Below are 19160 nucleotides of genomic sequence, written 5' to 3'. Positions count from 1 at the left end.
GGTGTTTGGACAAACTGTTCAAATTTCTGGATCTCGGAACGCTGCGGGAGAACAGAGGTGTGATATTCAGCTATTGGTCAAAGATAAGAACTTTTTATTATGTTTTACTACAACAAAAGTCCATTTTACACCGAAGATCTTCTTTAATATAGAGTGTTAAGGGACTCGCTCAAGGGCAGCTTGCCAAGCCCGGGTATTGAACCCACAACCTTGTTGTCAATGCTTTGCCGATGCTTTGAGCTAATTCTTGGTGTTAAGCTCAGCTGCAGACTGAACTTATTCATAGTGCCTAAGATTCTGATGTGGATCAAAGTGAAACTTAACGTGAAGCATTACTTTGTAAGTGCATGCTCGTCAATTACATAGCATGCTCCTCAGATTATACAGTGTGTAAACAGCCTAAAATAAATATCAGATTTATTCTGTGAACATAGTTTGTTACCCTGTGCAACATTATCTGTTAATTAGTGGTTTAAGTTAGCTCGGTTCTGACCTGTGTCTGCAGCTGGTTCAGAACAGCAGTGAATTTCTCACTCATCCAGTCGGTATAGAGAAGTTCAGAGACTGTGCTCACTGCCTGAAGCAGCTGATTCAGGTTTTCTGTGGGAATACAGACAGAAAGAGAAAGAAAAAGATATAAAGACACTGAAAGCAACAAAAAATCAGGTAGATCTCTCTCAACACTAACCCAAACTCCCTACAGGAATCATTACCAAGCACCAAACTCCCCTTTCAGAGCTTCACAGCACAGCCAGCACCAAACACAGTGCTGAGGAAAAAGAGCTCTACATAGAAAAAAAAACACTGAATAAAACTGGCACAGAAAGCAGAGCAGCGGATGAACTCTGAGCTGCTTTATGTCTGTATCTCCAGCACCTCTGACTGAAACTAAAAGAACAGATACTTTATATAGAAGTTTAAAAAATCCACTCTAATAAGCTCTGAGCACTGAGAAAACAGTAAATAAAAAAGAGAGTAAACGTATTAATTAATTACGAGAAGTGCCTGAGAGATCAGCAGCTAGATCAAAAAAAAAAGATAACTGTTTACAATTAGGGTTCATCAATTTACAGTACTTCAGTACTTTCAATAATAATAAACATTGTTTAATGGTTAAATGTCTAAACTAATTATTATTGACACTAATTAAGACATTATTGAACATTATGCTGAAATGTAATGCTTAAGAATGTTGTAAATCCTGTTTATTAGTAACGAATTCAGACATCATCATATTGTAATTATAATGTAAATAATGTAACCTTATTGTAAAGTGTTGCAATAAAAGTATTATATTCATTACATAAGAGCATATATATATATATATATATATATATATATATATATATATATATATATATAGATAGATAGATAGATAGATAGATAGATAGATAGATAGATAGATATAATAAAATGTGGATGCGACCTTTCTTAACATTTCACTGCCAAGATAGCAATGTATATCTGACAGCTGATGTTTTTTTCTGGGTTTTTCCAGTTAATGGCTCACCTGTGTTTTCCCCTGTCAAGCTAGCAATACACCAGAAATTTATCTGAACACACTAAACCTCATTTCGAGACCTCCACACCCATCAGTGTAGATATATATATTCACAAGCGCTATTGCTTTTTAAATGAAGCAGGCAGAATGTGTGTGAAAATAGACTGTTGGTGGGGTGTAGGATAGCAATTAGCATCTCAACATGCCTTGGCTAGAGTGTAGAAAGAAGAAAATTTTAATTTAATTAAAAGAAAAAATCCATATGATTAGAAAAAGTGAATCTGGAAAAGGATTTCTTTACTTAAACTGAATTTTGTGAATTCAGGCCAAATAATTCTCCTGAAATCTCCTGAAACAGTAAAACTAAAAGTAAATGACTCTACTGTATAGTTTAATACTATTTTACAGAATACATACAGAATATTTTTACAAAGGAAACAAAAGAAAAGCTCATTCTGTATTCAGAGAATACAAGAGAGAGCGAACGATAGAGAGACAAAAAGAGGTGATAGAATTTGACTGCAGTAATGAGATTTAATAAGGATGCTGAGGATCTCTCTCTCTCTCTATCCCTCTCTCTTTTTCTCTCGCTCTCTCTCTTTTTCTATTGGAGTCTGGCCGATTGCCTCCTGGCTGAAGTCAGAGTATTCTGCAAAGCTGACATTAAGCCTATTGTGCTGGATATTCCAGCGAATAATATAAAATCTTTCTTTTGAAAACAATATAGCACTATATGCACATGCTGTTTAAGATATGTGGGGATTAGGAGCAGTGTGAAAGTAGATTTAGTCCATGGAGAAATCAAGTGGCTGAGTCATTTACAGTGTGCCCGTGCTGATTGTGCTTTATGGGCTAGACAAATTAGAATTATGCAGAGAAATGGAGTATTGAATCAGAACTAAATGTGAGAGACAAAATTGGTCTTGGACCATTACGACATAATGAAATTGCCTAAATGCGGCTGCGGCTGAAAGTGAGCTACAGCTTACTCAGTGCCAGCGTTCAGAATTAAAAGGGATGGCGCAGAAAGGGGGGATGCGTGAGGAATCAAATGAACTGATGGGTATCGTACCTTGGGATTCGTTGGCCAAACTTCTGATGATGGCTTTATTGAGAGGCCCGAGCTGAAGGTTGTCTGGAAGGCTGTCGGCAATGTTTGTCAGCACCAGTGGCAGGCTGGCGGAGAAGAAAAAAGATGTTCTATTAACTCGACCAAAAAAGTGCTTTTCAGCATTTTTTTCACTTAGTTTAACTCAATCATAATGAATCATAATGCTCTACAGCCATTTGCTGTATATTGCATAATGCGTCCTAAAAATGAGCGTAGCCAGGATCGATTACGTTAATTCATTTCCATGAAACCCAAATGAGTTCTCACTTCTCTTCTCACTCTTGGATCTGTGTTGCTTTTGAAGATGTAAGCAGATATTCAGGGTAAAGGCCAGGCAGGCAGAAAATATGAGAGGAGATTAATAAACCTGAAAGATACCGCATCCCATCTCTTTAAAAACTCATAACCAGCGTCGGTGTAGCATGACTTCAAAGGAACTCACTTGTCAGCCCAGTTAGTGTTGTTCGTCATCAGCAGAGGACTGGCGTTCATCTCCGCTATCTTCAGAATCATCCTGGCTAGATCCAGCTCAGAGCTGTTGCTCGACAAGCTGAGGAGGTTCTGTACGGCAAGGAGGACCTGCTGAGTAGTTGCAGAACTTTCGGCTAGTGGATCTTGGCCTGGAGATACAGCTGAAAGGAGCATCTTCAAGGTGTCTACAAGGCTCGCAAGGATGTCACCAGAGATGTCCTGGTTGATATTTGGCACCGCACCAAGGAGGTGTAAGATAGAGCTGGAGAACATGTCCATGCCTGATGTGATGTCCTCTGTGCTGCTGTTGAGGTTCATAGCAAAGGCCACACTTTCCATGAAAGATAGGGAAATGTTTAGGTAGTGCTGGTTTTCTCCAGGCAAAACCGAAGACAATGATACTATGACCTTGTCCAGAGAGCTTAGAACATTCAGAAGCTGCATGGAGGACTGATGATCTGGCGTTTGGCTTTCATAGAGAACTCTGGTAACCTCAGATGACACAGTGAAGAGCACTTGAGCCAAGCTGCCGGAAGTCATCCCGTTCGACAAAGGATCTTCGGTCACATTCAGCGAAGCCAAAAGGGACATGGTGACTTGCTGGGAGATTTCGAAGAAGGAGAACTGGATTTGGGTTGTACTCGTCACATTCGACAGAGCGTAGAACAGAGCTGACTTCAGGGGGTGGAGATACACCTGAGCTTCCACTGGGAGATTAGAAACCATCGTGTCATAAAGCTTAGTCAAAATCATGCCACGTTCCAGAGCACTGCTGAAGGTGTAGTTGGAGACGGAGAGATTGAGCAAGATTTGCGTGGCCAGGGCATTGCTCAGGATGAACGGATACATGACCTCCTGGACGGGCTTCCCATTTGGCAGAGTGGCCATGTTGGAGAAGGTAAGGGTGTTATTGAGGGCATTGGCAATCTCGTAAACTCCCAACAGCATGTTGTTCGCATCTCTCGGGTTTGACGCAAGCATTGCAAAACCTTTCAGCATCTGTGTTGAAACGTGGAAATACACTTGAGCTTCTGGAGTTGGAAAGAGCGAGACAAACAGTTGAGCAGTTTGGTTAACAGCCTGGACATAGGATACAAGGTCAGTTCCTGTCCCTGGAGCAGTTATATAGCTGAATATGCTCTGAATGATAAACGCCACCATAGAGTTGTTGTTCTTCGTCATTTCCTGCAGATTCTGCAGTAAAATGGTATCGACGGCTTTGAGGAGTTCCAGACCAGTGCCATTGCTTTGTTGCGCAGCAATGTACGAAGCTGCAGAGCTGAGCTGTTCAGCCATCTGTTCCACCCTCTGAGCTATGCTGACAGGTGACTCTTGAGAAAGCACTAATGACATGTCGATTATTCTGCCCACGCTGTTTGCCAACTGCCCAATCTTCTCCAGGCTGTTTAAACTCCACCCTTCGTTGCTGATCTGCGTGAACATCTCCACAAAGTTCTGTCCGCTGCTTGGAAGCGTCAGGTAAGATAGCACATCAAGGGCTTTGTCGATTGTTTGATCTTGGCTTGATGCTCCCGTTACGCCCTTCAGTAGGATAGCAAGGTCTGGGTTTGCAAAGACGCCATGAACCGTCTCCAGAAGTTCCTCTGAAGTGAGTGGGACAGAAAGGGCCTGAGCTAAGGTTTGGTAGTCCACGCCAAAGAGGTCCAAGAAGTCATCCACTGGTTCTTTATTCGCATTGCTCACATTCATCCTGGAAATTTTGCTTTGTGCCACAAGTTCCATTAGAGTTTTCCCCTGACTAAGCTGCATTTGGATTGGACTGAAGTAGTTGTCGATTGGGGCGAAGAGGTTGCTGGTTTGGCTGATCTGTCTCAGCAAATAAAAGACATTGCTGGCAAGTTGAAAGACAGTGTCAGAGAAGTAAGGCAGTGGGTTGGTTAGCTGACTGGCAGCTGGCAGCACCGAATTCACCATTTCATACAACTTAGACAGGATCTGCATGACTAGATCCACTCCAGTGTCTTGGGTCGTGCTGTACCAGTTGTACAGCTCCATGGCTTTCTCAAAGATGTGGCTTGAGTCTACAAAACTCAGGATATTATTCAGTTGGTCGTACAAAATGGGCATGTATCCCAGCAGCTGCATGTCAACGACTTTCTTGATCAGTTCTTTGATGAGGACATCCGGAGACAAGCCACCACCAGACGAGCTGAGGATAACACTGTTCAAGATGGAGTTTATGTGGTCTGAGCTGAAGTTCATCGCAGTGAGGATGACTTCCACAGCCTGTATGACGATCTCAGTGCTGGGGGATTGTGTAAAGTAACTGTTGCGCAGAACATATTCTATGGTCTTCTGCACTGCTGTGATGTATGGCTTCCAGGTCAGTGTATCCAGTGGCGACTCTCGTTCAAGGATCTCCAGGGCGATTTGGAAGAGCCTGGTCAAAAGAAAAAAAATAAAAAATGGTTAAAAATATGCAAAAGTTCAATACATACTCTATAACAGGGTGGTATAACTCTAGTTCTGAAAAACAAGTTTACAGTAAAGTTTGGTAGATGTCCTACTCAAGCACATCCACTTCCCTGGTAATTAATTAATAGGTTAAGCCAAATTTTGGACTGGAGGAAAAAAGCAAACTATCTTTCAAATGTTGTGCTAACATGACTATAAAGCATTAATATTAAAAGTTCACAGTTTTCATAAGAAATACCCAGATTAAATCAGAGTTTTATATATTTTTTTCATTTTTAACCAATTTAACCCACCCACTCACTTGGACTCCCCCTATCACGCACAGTGCTTGTGATATTAAATATGATCTATATTTTTCAAACAACAAGCAATGGATAGATAGATAGATAGATAGATAGATAGATAGATAGATAGATAGATAGATAGATAGATAGATAGATAGATAGATAGATAGATAGATAGATAGATAGATAGATAGATAGATAGATAGATAGATAGATAGATAGATAGATAGATAGATAGATAGATAGATAGATAGATAGATAGATAGATAGATAGATAGATAGATAGATAGATAGATAGATAGATAGATAGATAGATAGATAGATAGATAGATAGATAGATAGATAGATAGATAGATAGATAGATAGATAGATAGATAGATAGATAGATAGATAGATAGATAGATAGATAGATAGATAGATAGATAGATAGATAGATAGATAGATAGATAGATAGATAGACATTTTATTTATCCCGAAGGAAATTTAGGAAATCATCACTAGACAGTCGATGCATTTCCAAGCATTACAATAGGAGTGACGAAAGAACAGAAAGTATGGCCAATTGTACTCGTTTCTTAGACTCTGGCTGCTGATGGCGGCTGAAAGGGTTCTCAGGATTCAAATTTACGATTCACAGGCCACAGTGAATAGTGTCTGAGATCAGCACCATAGATCGCAATTTTAACATATACAGCTCTAGAAAAAAAATAAAAGACCACTTAAAAATGATGAGTTTCTTTGATTTTACCAAATTGAAAACCTCTGGAATATAATCAAGAGGAAAAATGGATGATCACAAGCCATCAAAGCAAGATGAACTGCTTGAATTTTTGCACAAGGAGTGTAAAGCATAAAGTTATCCAAAAGCAGTGTGTAAGACTGGTGGAGGAAAACATGCCAAGAAGCATGAAAACTGTGTTTAAAAACCAAAGTTATTCCACCAAATATTAGATAAGATTTCTGAAATATTAAAACTTTATGAATATGAACTTGCTTTCTTTGCATTAACTGAGGTCGGTAAGCTCTGCATCTTTTTTTGTTATTTTCTACAAATAAATGTTCTTAATGACAATATTTTTATTTGCAACTTGGGAGAAATGTTTATGTTTTAAAGTAGTTTTTTGAATGAAACAACAATGTTCATTTTACGCAATCATGTACCTTTAAATAGCAACATCAGAGAAACTGATTCAGAAACCTAATCTCTTAATTTTTTTTTCCAGAGCTATATATATATATATATATATCTATAACAAATAAAAAAATAAATATATATATATATATATATATATATATATATATATATATATATATATATATATATATATATATATATATATATATATATATATATATATATATATATATATACATATATATACAGTATATATATAAAGAAAAGCCACACTAACTTCACATTTTCCTAAAAGTTCTACATTATAACAAGGAAACATTATGGAGAATTTCTGCTCTGGTCAATGATCTGTGTCTGGGACTTTACATACATTTCATTGACCGATTGATTTGCCAAGATATACATAATTTGATTCCTATCACTACTGCGTTCATTACTGAGATGAGTACACACAGGGAAATCAATTTAAGAGCAGGGAAATACAGATAACAGAATTATATCAGCTTCTTTATCTGATTTGGCCAGTTTTGCAGCTCAGAGAATAAATTAAACTCATATTAAACCTTCAGGATTGTCTGTGTGGAAGTGGCTGATAATTCTAAATCTCTTAGTAAATTGTAATAATAGAGCTTATTGTCGTAATCTATTCATCTACAGGGTTATACTATAGTCAAGCCATCTCACTGCATGATTCTGTGGTAGCAAAATTTGTTATATAAGGGATTAAAACAAGACAGCAACTATAGGTCAATTCATATATACGTACATTATACAATAGATATAAAACATTTAACTTTTTTCATTGCATTTAATTTATTGCAAAGCACACAACATTAACTGAATGACTCCCAGCCAGCATATTATTGATTTCTTTTACCTCCTGATTTACACATTCTTTACCAATAATTTACAGGAAATACTTAAGACTAAAGTTCAGTTAAGTTTTTGTGCTATCTATATTTAAAGTCAAGTGAATCAAATATATTTCAGCTATTCTTAAAGACTGAGCTTTTTAAATGGTCATTTAAAGGGTTTATTTTCCTGTATTTTTGTATGGGCAAACAGACTACATCCTTTTTTACTTTATAATAATATCTCAGGGCAGTTTTGATTAAATTGGAATATTTTAATGCGCTGAGTAAAAGTTTCATGAAGAGCTTTAGCATCAAACATGATGCAGCTTTAATGGCCTTTAACAAAGTTCCAGCCAAGAGAAAGATGGATGATCACAAGCCATCAAACCAAGCTGAACTGCCTGAATTTCTGCACCGGGAGTAAAGCAGCAGAAAGTTATCCAAAAGCAGTGTGTAAGACTGGTGGAGGAGAACATGATGCCAAGATGCATGAAAACTGTGATTAAAAAACAGGGTTATTCTACCAAATATTGATTTCTGAACCCTTAAAACTTTCTGAATATGAACTTCTTTTCTTTGCATTATTTAAGGTCTGAAAGCTCTGCATCTTTTTTTATTATTATTATTTTAGCCATTACTCATTTTCGGCAAATAAATGCTCTAAATGACAATATTTTTATTTGGCATTTGAGAGAAATGTTGTTTGTAGTTTGTAGAATAAAACAACGTATGTGTTCCTTTATAATCCGGATGATTGTATTAATTTAAAATGTGGTAAAAATATATATTTTTGTATTTGTCTGACAGAAAGGACAATTCCACTGGCACTATTCTATTTTATTCCACTAAATACAGCAAGTCATCAGCTGTGGGTGCTCTCCAGAGAGTCAGTTACTCTGTAAAGTGTTGTAAACACACATTCAGTACAGAACATGAACATTTAGTCACCTCTGCTGCTCCTGAAGCGGGAAGAACAGGCCGGTCCAGTTAGCCAGGCTCTCTGTTTCTGAGAGTGACAGGTTGAGCGAGGAGGCCCACTGCATCAGGGCATGCGCCAGATGCTGCATGGCCAGGGACTCATTAAGGCTGGACGAGTAAAAGGCCTCAAGGGAGCCGACAATCTCCGCTGCCATGGTATTCAGCCACTGGGGGTCCGGACCCTGTGTACAGCAGGTAAAACAACTGTTGTTTAAAGCAGTGCAGGGAAATGATTTAACAGAAAGAGACAATATGGATCCAGTCTGGGTGTACAGTGCAATCTAGTGGCCAACAGCTGCAAACACAACATAATAAACAGTAAGAAAAAAGTGGATGTTCATTTTTTATGAAACAAAACCTTTAAAATTGTTTTAATGCAGTTTTAATTTACATCATTTTTACCTCAAATTGCTAGCTGTGATTTTTTCTTAATATTAAATCAATAAACTATAGGGCACCCTATAATATATTTATTTTCCTTTTAGTGGAAGAATATCCATTTAAAATGCTGTGTAGTCTAAGACAGTGATTCTCAACTGGTGGTCCGGTAAAAATAAATACATTTAAAAATAATAACATTTAATTAAAAATAATTCATGCTCATCTAATTTTGTACTCGTCTTTTATATTGGGGGGAAAGAGACAGAGAGAACCCCCCCCTTTTAGGACTTAAAAGTAGAAATAAGTAAAATTCTGATGACATTTCAGATCAAATTTATGCAGAAATATAGAGCATTTAAAACTATTCTCAAACTTTCAAGCCCCAATTTAGTTATGGGAATGTGGAAGCATTAGCCTACATACATGTAACACAGAAACATAACTAAGACAGCATAATATATATATAAATGGTCCAAAACTGCTTGTAGTAACAGTTCTATAAGTGTGCATTAGTCTCACCGTGCTGTTCTGGGCTCCTGGTGGATATGTGAGGTTTTGGTAATCCCCCACGAGCTGGAAAAGGTCCACATGGCACCACTCTGTAAACACACTGATGTTGAGCCCAGCTGCTTCACTGACCTGATCCCAGATCAGCTGCACCTCAGTGCAATTCAACACCTGCCGGCTCACACCAGCCTGGGGACGGAGGTGGGGGGAGGGAGAAGATCACAAAATCATCATAATATATCACATTTTATCAGGGATTACATGCTGACATATCAGTTACAAACATAACCATTATCCGCTACACTCTCTGAATATGAATATATGAAAAGTAGCCATCAGCAGAGATTTCAAATTCCCATTCAGTTTAATGCCTTTGTACCAATAGATAACCATACCCCCTCTGGGAGGGAGAGGACATAATAGATATATAAAAAAAGTATATTCTATTGTCTCTAGTGAAAAAAAAACAGGCTCTGATTGGGTACATGATGAGCACTTACTATGGAGTGAATTTTGCGCCAAAAGTTTTACACAAAAAAATAAGATCCGCAATTAAAATTTTAAGAATCAAAAGGAAAAATTGTATGTTGCAAATTCAAAAGAGAAAAATATATAGCAAATATATATTTGTAAATATACTTGGTTACTTTATTAACCTTTGCAGTTATTAAAAACAAAGTCAGCCAGTCTTTGCTTTGATTTTTTTGTGTTTTTCTGTGGATTTTAGTTGGATTTTTCTGTTGAAGACTTTTGCTTCTGTTACCAGCAGTCAGTCAAGAACCAGCTGACCAATGGAGATTCAAGAGGAACGCCTTCTTCTAAGCCCCGCCCTCCCATGAAACCTCACTGTGCAAAAACTCACATACACATACTGGTGCATCTCAAAAAATTTAAATACCATTAAAAAGTTACTTTATTTCAGTGATTCAGTTCGAAATGTGAAACTCATCTATTATATATACTGTACGTATTACACACAGAGTGAAAACCCAAAAATCAAAGTCATAGAAAATTAGAATATTATATGAGACCAATTGGTTCTTTTTGCAAGGTGTGGGCAGTGTGCCAAGTCCTGCTGGAAAATGAAATCCGCAATGCTGGGATTTATACTTAGTCCAGACCTCCAATGAAATTTCATGGGGTCTATTTTATGAACTGTGTATCAAGTAAATACAAGCTGTAAATAACATCTGAAGTTTTTTTCTTGTTTGTTTTTTGTTTGTTGAGTTAACATCTACCGAAGTCAAATTCCTTGTAAGGTATTGTGTATCTTAAGCATACTTGGCCAATAAAACTGAAACTTTACTGGCCTCACTGTTACAATACTTTTGTAAGGGACAGTATTTATTAATTGATTTGATTGTCTAGTTTCAATGTTTTTCATTCAAAAACTACACATGTTCCCTCAAAACGTCTAAACAACATTTCTTTCTTTGTCTAAAAGTCTAAAAGAAAGAAAAGTCCAACAGACGCCGCAGCAGCAGTCATCCACAGCAGCAGTCATGCTCTGCTATTATCTACGTATCAGCGTTGTGAAAGAGCAGTCTTCTTTAACATGGTTCCCGTTTCAAATCCTTTGTAGATAATTGGGCACACAAAAGGTTTTGAAACTAGGTCTCGCATTAACAAAGCGAGCTTCACGGAAACTTTCCTTAAAGGGATGTTCGGCTTCAAAGAAACGAAAGAAAGAAGAACAGTCAGCTTTTTTGCTCTGTCTATTTAGAGCCTCCTCTCTGAGACATGATGGATAAAGAGCAGGTTCCAGTGAAGCAGAACGCATTGAGACTAACCTGCATTGTAGCCTCTAAGGTGGACTGCAAAGCCTGTGGTAATGCGCTGATGAAGAGAGACACGTTCGCCGAATCAACGTGGAAGACGTTCGGCAAAACTTCTGAGAGGTGATGGATGATATCTGAGAAAAAAGAGGAGAAAAGAAAAAAAAGACAGCAGTTCTGTTAGTATCTGATCACTGAGAGAAGATGTTCAAATCCATCCATCACTGTTATGCTAAAAAAAAGTGTTATGAAGAAAAAAGAGAAGAGCTGTATAACAACTGTCAAAATTTAAATGTATTTTTTATATAATAGGCTATTATATAAAATGTATATATAGCCAGGATCTCCTTCAGCACACTGAGAAAACCTGAGATTCCAGGTGACACTATCAAATGAAAATACTGAGATTAAAATACCAAGAGTGTGCAGATCTGTCCTCAAAGATCAATGTGATACTTAAAAGAATCTAAAGTATAAAAAACATGTTCTGATTTATTTAACACTTTTTCATTCTTCAATATTACATTTACAATGTAAAAACAAATCATAAAAAGAAAGAAAACACATTGAATGAGAAGAGCTGTGACTCTATATGAACATAAAATATAAGAGACCACTTCAGTTTCTAAATCACTTTCTCTGATTTTGCTATTTATAGGTTTATGTTTGAGTAAAATTTACATTTTTGTTTTATTCTATAAACTATGGACAAAATAATCCAAATAGAAATATTGTCATTTAGAGCATTTATTTACAGAAAATGAGAAATGGCTGAAATGGTTTTAAGAGTTCAGAAATCAATATTTGGTGGTTTTTAATAACAGTTTTAGTGTATCTTTGGCATGTTCTCCTCCAGCAGTTTTGCACACTGCTTTTGGATAACTTTATGCCTTTACTCCTGGTGCAAATATTCAAGCAGTTCAGTTTGGTTTGATGGTTTGTGATCATCCATCATCCTCTTGATTATATCCCAGAGGTTTTCAATTTGGTAAAATCAAAGAAACTCATTCATTTTTAAGTGGTCTCTTGTTTGTATCTAGAGCTGTATATTGAAGCATAAGCCCAACTGAGAGTATACAGAACAAGGAGCAGATTCATGTTGCGTCAAAAAGTGAAAAATAACAAAAATTAAGAAAAATTACAGAAAATGGGCTGTACTTACTGGTCTGAACCTGAATGCTCTGAACCATGGACACCAAGATATTCCTGACCATGTCCAGAGCAGATGGCAGGGAATTCCACACAGGAGTGTCCATCAGGCTGGACAAAAGGACAGTCACCAAACTCTCCAGCCTGTAGAATAAAGAAAATATTTGAAGCTTTTATATTAAATGAACTGTTATATATTGAGACAAATATGTCCTAATGTAACTTTATCCACATTACTCAGTCAACACATAAGCATGTACCTGATTTGTTAGACTATAAAGCACACCAGATTATAAGGCACACTATCAATGAACATTGATTTTCTGGTCTATTTTCATACATAAGGCGAACCAGATTATAAGGTGCTTTCAGCAACACAAGTAAGGATGCCTACATCTACATCAAAGTGTGTAAGGGTGTCGCCATGTTTCCTTTCTAATAGGGAAGCTGGGGGAAGGGCCTAAGTAAACAAAACTGTAATTCTTGAAAAAAAAATCAAGTCAAATGAGTGCTGGATGTTAATTTTTCTCCTAAAAACATTTACTTGTCTCAGTAAAGAGCTTCTGTTTATTTACAGTAAGTTTAGATCTCCAATATTTTGTCTAAGGGTGAGATTTCAGTGAAGTTTCTCCAGCACTAAGGCTGGGTGCAGCAGCATTAGCATTAGCCGCTAAATGCCGCCCGATGGCGCTTCACTGAGGAACCCTGAGTGTTCTGGTAACCCAGGGTGCTATGGGCTAGCGGTTTGTCCCGCATAGCTTGGTTTAATACAGCAAACACGCAGACTACAGTACAATATACTCGTCTCTGAAAAGTGAAAGATGCTGCTGCACCTAGCCTTAGTGCTGGAGAAACTTCACTAAAAACTCACCCTTTTAACGCTGTACTTCAGCAGAGTGGCTTTACTGCTCCCTAATACCCGACTAATAGAATTCATACATAAGGTGCACCAGATTATAAGGCGCACTGTTGATTTTTGGGAAAATTAAAGGATTTTAAGTTCATTTTATAGTCTGAAAAATATGGTAATGTTTACCTGCTGAAGGTGATTTGGTCAGTCCCACCAGAGAGGACTTGGACAAGAATGGGAAGAGACTCTGTCAGAGCCTGGACGGACTGCACAGTCCAATCTATGCCCTGCTGATCTGTGAGGAATGGTTGTAAAGATTCCAGGACAATAGAAAGCTGCAAAAAAAGAAATAATAATAATAATTTATATATATATATATATATATATATATATATATATATATATATATATATATATATATATATATATATATATATATTAAAAGTCAATATCCTCTAATGAAAATATGAAAATGTGAATATTTACTTAAATATAATGTGCTTTCTCCAATTCCTAGAATGCACCCTTCATTCATGTGTCTTAGCCAGCTAGTCAGAACAAGATTGGTAGATCAGCCTCACCTGTGTTCTAATTGCTTACAGCTGTTTTCCCATGTATATATACCAGTCTCTTTGTTCTGCATTTCGCAAAGTATTGCCCCTGTAGTTTAACTGTCTATTTCTGTATTTGACCTATTTTTGGCTTTTGTTTCTGGTTTTGTCTTGACCCTTTTTCTAACAAATTTGTTTTTTCAAATGTCAATTTTCAGTCAAAATTTCCACCTTGTCATAGCAAGCTGCATGCCATGCTAAACATGATAAATGAAAAAAAAATTTTACTTATGAGGGCCAAAGGGCACAGTGCTCTGATAATGACCCACATATGCCCACAAAAAAATCCTACAGCCCACATATAAATGGTACTGCTGGCTGCAAAACATGCTGATAAAATAACTCAGTACAGTGACTACAGTTTCTACACCTACATGCATACCATGAGTAAAAGCTGCTCTGCTGTCAGCAAGGCTTTCTGGCTTTCTTCAAAAAACAACATTTTAACACTTTAAGCCCCCTTACCTGTTTGCCAAGTTCATCAAGGCTGCTAGAATTTAACTGTTGCAGGCCGGCCCACAGACTTGTGTTCCCTGTAAAAAGAAATGGATCTACCATCAATATACAATTAACCCATTTATATTACAGGGTTTTGTTTGGATAACATAATTGAGTGACATCACTGGGAAACATATACTGTTACTCAATTTATGTAACAGGGTATTGCAAAATAATCCATAAATCCATAAAAATCAATGTTTATTTAAATGAAGTTGTGTTATTTTTTATTATTTGTTCCACAAGTAATATATGTGCAAAGTGCAACTATTTATAATAGTTTATTTATAATTTTCTGATATAACTGGGACGTAGAAAGCAGATAGGCTTTTCATAAATTGTCTCTGGCTTGGTTTAGCATTCTCAAAAATCAATCAGAACCAAGTCTATTGATGCTTTAATTTTATCTTTTTTTTTTTTTTTATCCAATCTGATCGTTGTTTAAATATATGGACAGTTCTGGTGGAAACAGGAGAGTTAAGGTGCACATTGAATTCTGTCGTGATTTGGGCAGCCGTGGTTTTATGTTTTTTGGATACAATCCGGGTTAGCACCCGAACATCCCTTTCAGACAGCTTCCTCTTACAGCGTCCACAGTTAATCCTGTTGGATGTGGTTTGTCCTTCTTGGTGTTATGCTGACATTACCCTGGATACCGTGGCTCTTGATACATCACAAAGACTTGCTGTCTTGGTAACAGATGCGCCAGCAAGACGTGCACCAACAATTTGTCCTCTTTTGAACTCTGGTATGTCACGCATAATGTTGTGTGCATTGCAATATATTGAGCAATATTTAAATGTTCAGAGAAATAGGTGAAAAATCTGAATAGTTTGTACCGAACAATACTGTTTTTAATTACAATAAATCACAACTTTCTTTTATGTTAAAAAATGTTCATTAAAATATTTATTAATCAGTAATTTTGTAATTAATGCATGCTAAAAAGTAAAATTATGCAATGATACCATGAAAAAAAAAATAAGTTTTTGGTATGCAGTATTAAAATGTTTTCATTGTTTTAATGGCCAAAAATGTAAATTTGGTGGATCCCTAGAGAAAACAACATCTGCCGTAAAACAGAACACAACCTGCAGAAAGCAGATGAACAGAACCTGCACTTATACTCATCCTGAAAGCTGAAATTACGTGCCTTGGTTGGAGTTGAGCATAAAGTTGATGATATCCTGCACCACAGTAATGTAGGATGCAGCCGTGCTGTTGGGAGGCAGGGACATCTGGAGAGTTTCTATCATGAAGATGATGCTGAAAAAAATTAATCATACAATGAATTATTCTATTAATTACTGGGTTACAGTGTAATAATATAATGTTTAGCAAAATTAGCTGAAAAAAAATATATAGTCTCAAAGATGGTAGATAAACTGTAGAGCACAAATTGGAAACCATATGTTTGCCAATGTATGTATATGATGCTCTTAAAGAAGGTAACACCCCCTATAGAACTTACAGATCTTAAATATATTGGATAAATAAATTGACAACCAATAACTGCCATGCATGGCGTCAAAGGCGCACCTGTCTCTCCTGCACTTAGCTCTACCTGAAATCTCCAGCCTCCGGACTACGATACCCAGAATGCACCTCACTCTGATATCACACCCTCACATGATCACCTGACTTTGAACATGGCACTTTCAGTTAGCAAATCACCTGAATATTGATTTCACCTGCTACCACCAGTATTTATAGACCTTCAGCACATACACTCTCTGCTGAGTATAGTTTGGTTTATCGTGCATTACAACGCATTTATTTTCCTTACCCTTGATTGCCTTTGTTTACGAACTTTTTTTGTGTGGAACCTTGACTCTAACTTATTAATATGAGATTTAGAAATGGTGTTTTTTATTCTGTTTGGCACAAATGTGCAATACAATACATATAAAAATTATTCCAATATATTAATAAACATACTTTATGGTTCAGTCACTTTTTTTTTGAATTAAATAAAACAATATATTGACGCCAAACTCATTGATTTGTCTTACATAGTACAGTTGCATAACTGACAAAGCTAACTGGTGAATTAACAAGATATTAGTGATATTAGCGTGGATCTTATTTTATGAGATTGACCACTTATCATTGATAATCGGTTAAAACATCGTTGTTAAGCTGTAATTGTGCTGTAATTGGTTATATTTTAAATTGTTGAGTAAATTTTATGTGGACTATGGAATGTGTTATGTTGGCTTAAGTTGGTTTGCAAAAGGATTTGCAAAAGAGTGTGAACCCCTGCTCTAGAACAAAAATATAGGCAATATATGAACCAATATTAAACATTAGAGAAAAATAAACCAGTTTACTCACTTCTCAGTCCACCAGTCAGTTCCAGCTGGTTTAGAGACGCTGCTGATATACGCTAATACGGTATTGAAGACAGGAGTCAGGGCTTCATTATACTGTGGATTCAGCACACTGATGAAGTCCTTAATGCTGTAAGCAGCTTGTACCAAAAACTCCTGAGACTGGGCATAGCTCAAATTAGAGTTTAGGAGCAGCTGGAGTGAAGTGTGGATGGCTGAGGTGATATTTTCAACTGCTGATTCAGACAAGGGAATGGTTGTATTGAAGGCGCTTGCCAGTAGCATCTTTATGGAATCCATAAGAGCTTCTGTGAAGTTTTCACTCTGCACCCCACCATCAGTGATGCCCAGCTGTATCAGATGATCTAGGGATTGAGAGGCCTGTTCAATCATACCCAGGAAGGCCTGGTCCTCAATAGAAATCGATGGGATTATGTCTTGGACTAGATGCTCTAGGTTCATTACTAGAGCGGTGATATCAAAAGAACTGTTGCTCCACTGCAGAACTGAAGCAAAGTCCAGTGTCCAGTTTTGTACGGAGTTGAGGTAGTTCATGACGTCAGCTTCGATGTTTGCAGGAAGGCTCGAGTTCATGGGTAAACCCATGGAGTCAAAGAAGACCTGTTGAATCTCAAGGTTCATTTTTATAAGTTGTAGCTGAGCCTCTAGCAAGGTCTTCACTGCACTGAAGATGGTATTGACATTTGCTTCATCCAGAGGAAGCTGTGCATGGCTCATTAAGTCCGGGATCTGATTGGACACCAGCACAGAAAGATTTGCCTGAGCAGCACTGGCTTGGATTTCCATCTCCATCAAGCGGATGAACGGCTGAAGAAGACTTCTGAAGGTAGTTTCATTGATTGCCGTCTCCAGTTTTTCTAGATACCACTGTGCAATCTGGTCATACACCTTCTGAGCATATAAAGGCTGGGACATCAGTGTGGAGTTGATTGTTTGGTATGGATACCGTTCATTGATTGCCACATTTAGAAGTCCTTCCAATACACTGAGGTCGCTGTTGAGTTGGGTCAAAGTGCCATTGTCCAAATTTAAGTTTTGAAGGTTCTGCCGGATGTTTTGCAGAATTATGTCCAAAATGTCCTTTGTCTCTCCAAGAGGGTTGACGGGTTGTGTGCTATTTACCTTCCAGAGACTCATCACCTGCTCATATATGACTGGAAGAGAGGCTGACATGATTTTCACAGTAGTTTCAAACCCTGGTACAAACTGAAGGAAGCCAATCGCGCCTTCAACAAGCATCATGGAGCACTGTGCCTCACTGGAACCTGGAGATCCACCACTAGAGGTATTGTTCAGACATTGCGAGATGTTGATGGTATTCATGAGGTTTGACAATACCCTCTGCAAATCAGACACCTCGGGTAGGTTTGTGAATAGCTCCAAATCAGAAATTGTGAGATTGAGGGCTTGGAGTGCTTGATTAAGACTGACAACATTGATAATGTGGGATGAACTCATCTGCTCAAGGAGCTGGAGGACCCTGTTGACGATGTCGGTTGTAGATGCATGAGAACCTGATATGTTCCATGGAAGAATAAGGTTCAGAAGATGATTAGTCACGGACAGAGTCATGTTGCCCTGAATGTACGTTAATGTGACGTTGATATCCGTTCCAACTGCATTCAATTCTGCAAAAAGGGACAACATATTAAGGGCCTTTTCAACTTCACCGAGGCAGTCCTGACCAGTCGCTGAACAGGTCAGTAGGTCTGCAATCAGGGCATGTGTGTGGTTTAGAAGACCTTCCAATTGGTTCTGTTGCTCATGAGGCAAGAACTGTCCAAGTACACCAATCAGAGCATCCAGTAATGCAAACTGTCCCTGATTGTTAAGGGTCTGGATGGAGTTTGGGCTCAAAAGCTGGATGATGTCCATCACCACAGTGTTGAGGTCAGTGCTCTGGGTGGCTCCAGACCAGAGTACGTCCGACTGACCCAGGCCAATGCCCTGAAGGATGGCGTTCAACATGTCCAACAAGACACTGCTACTAAACTGATCAATGGACGTAATGTTGGAGAGGAGTTGGATGTTGTTGTCCACCAAGGCAGCGAGATGTAGCAAAAGGTTCTGCGATGACACATCAGCCAATGGCGTCCCAGAGCTGCTGAGGAACTGCTTTAGGAGGTTCATGTAGGTGTCTTTGTAGATGCTTTGCAGCAGAGCTTGGGCTCCCTGGATAGGTCTAAAAGAAGTGAAGAAATATATGATGGTATGAGTTTTGGCTTGTATGAAGTAGAATATTAAAGAAGGGACTATTAAAGATGGGTA

The 19160-nt window shown here is 37.8% G+C and overlaps 1 protein-coding gene across 1 annotated transcript in view; it reads right to left on the bottom strand.

Moving 5' to 3' along the window:
* abca12 (ATP-binding cassette, sub-family A (ABC1), member 12) overlaps nucleotides 1–19160 on the bottom strand; it is a 134090-nt gene that overhangs the window by 74474 nt on the left and 40456 nt on the right. The window contains exons 19-29 of the mRNA XM_049484972.1: nucleotides 16876–19074; nucleotides 15695–15807; nucleotides 14509–14576; nucleotides 13619–13767; nucleotides 12596–12726; nucleotides 11449–11570; nucleotides 9671–9847; nucleotides 8741–8952; nucleotides 3055–5484; nucleotides 2574–2677; nucleotides 494–600 (exon numbers count right to left, since the gene is read on the bottom strand). Coding sequence (XP_049340929.1) covers nucleotides 494–600; nucleotides 2574–2677; nucleotides 3055–5484; nucleotides 8741–8952; nucleotides 9671–9847; nucleotides 11449–11570; nucleotides 12596–12726; nucleotides 13619–13767; nucleotides 14509–14576; nucleotides 15695–15807; nucleotides 16876–19074 — 5812 coding nt within the window. The remainder of the gene's footprint in view (nucleotides 1–493; nucleotides 601–2573; nucleotides 2678–3054; nucleotides 5485–8740; nucleotides 8953–9670; nucleotides 9848–11448; nucleotides 11571–12595; nucleotides 12727–13618; nucleotides 13768–14508; nucleotides 14577–15694; nucleotides 15808–16875; nucleotides 19075–19160) is intronic.

The sequence above is a fragment of the Astyanax mexicanus genome, chromosome 11 (genome assembly GCF_023375975.1).
Source record: "Astyanax mexicanus isolate ESR-SI-001 chromosome 11, AstMex3_surface, whole genome shotgun sequence".
Lineage (NCBI taxonomy): Eukaryota > Metazoa > Chordata > Actinopteri > Characiformes > Acestrorhamphidae > Astyanax > Astyanax mexicanus.
This window is presented reverse-complemented; position numbering and strand designations above follow the sequence as displayed.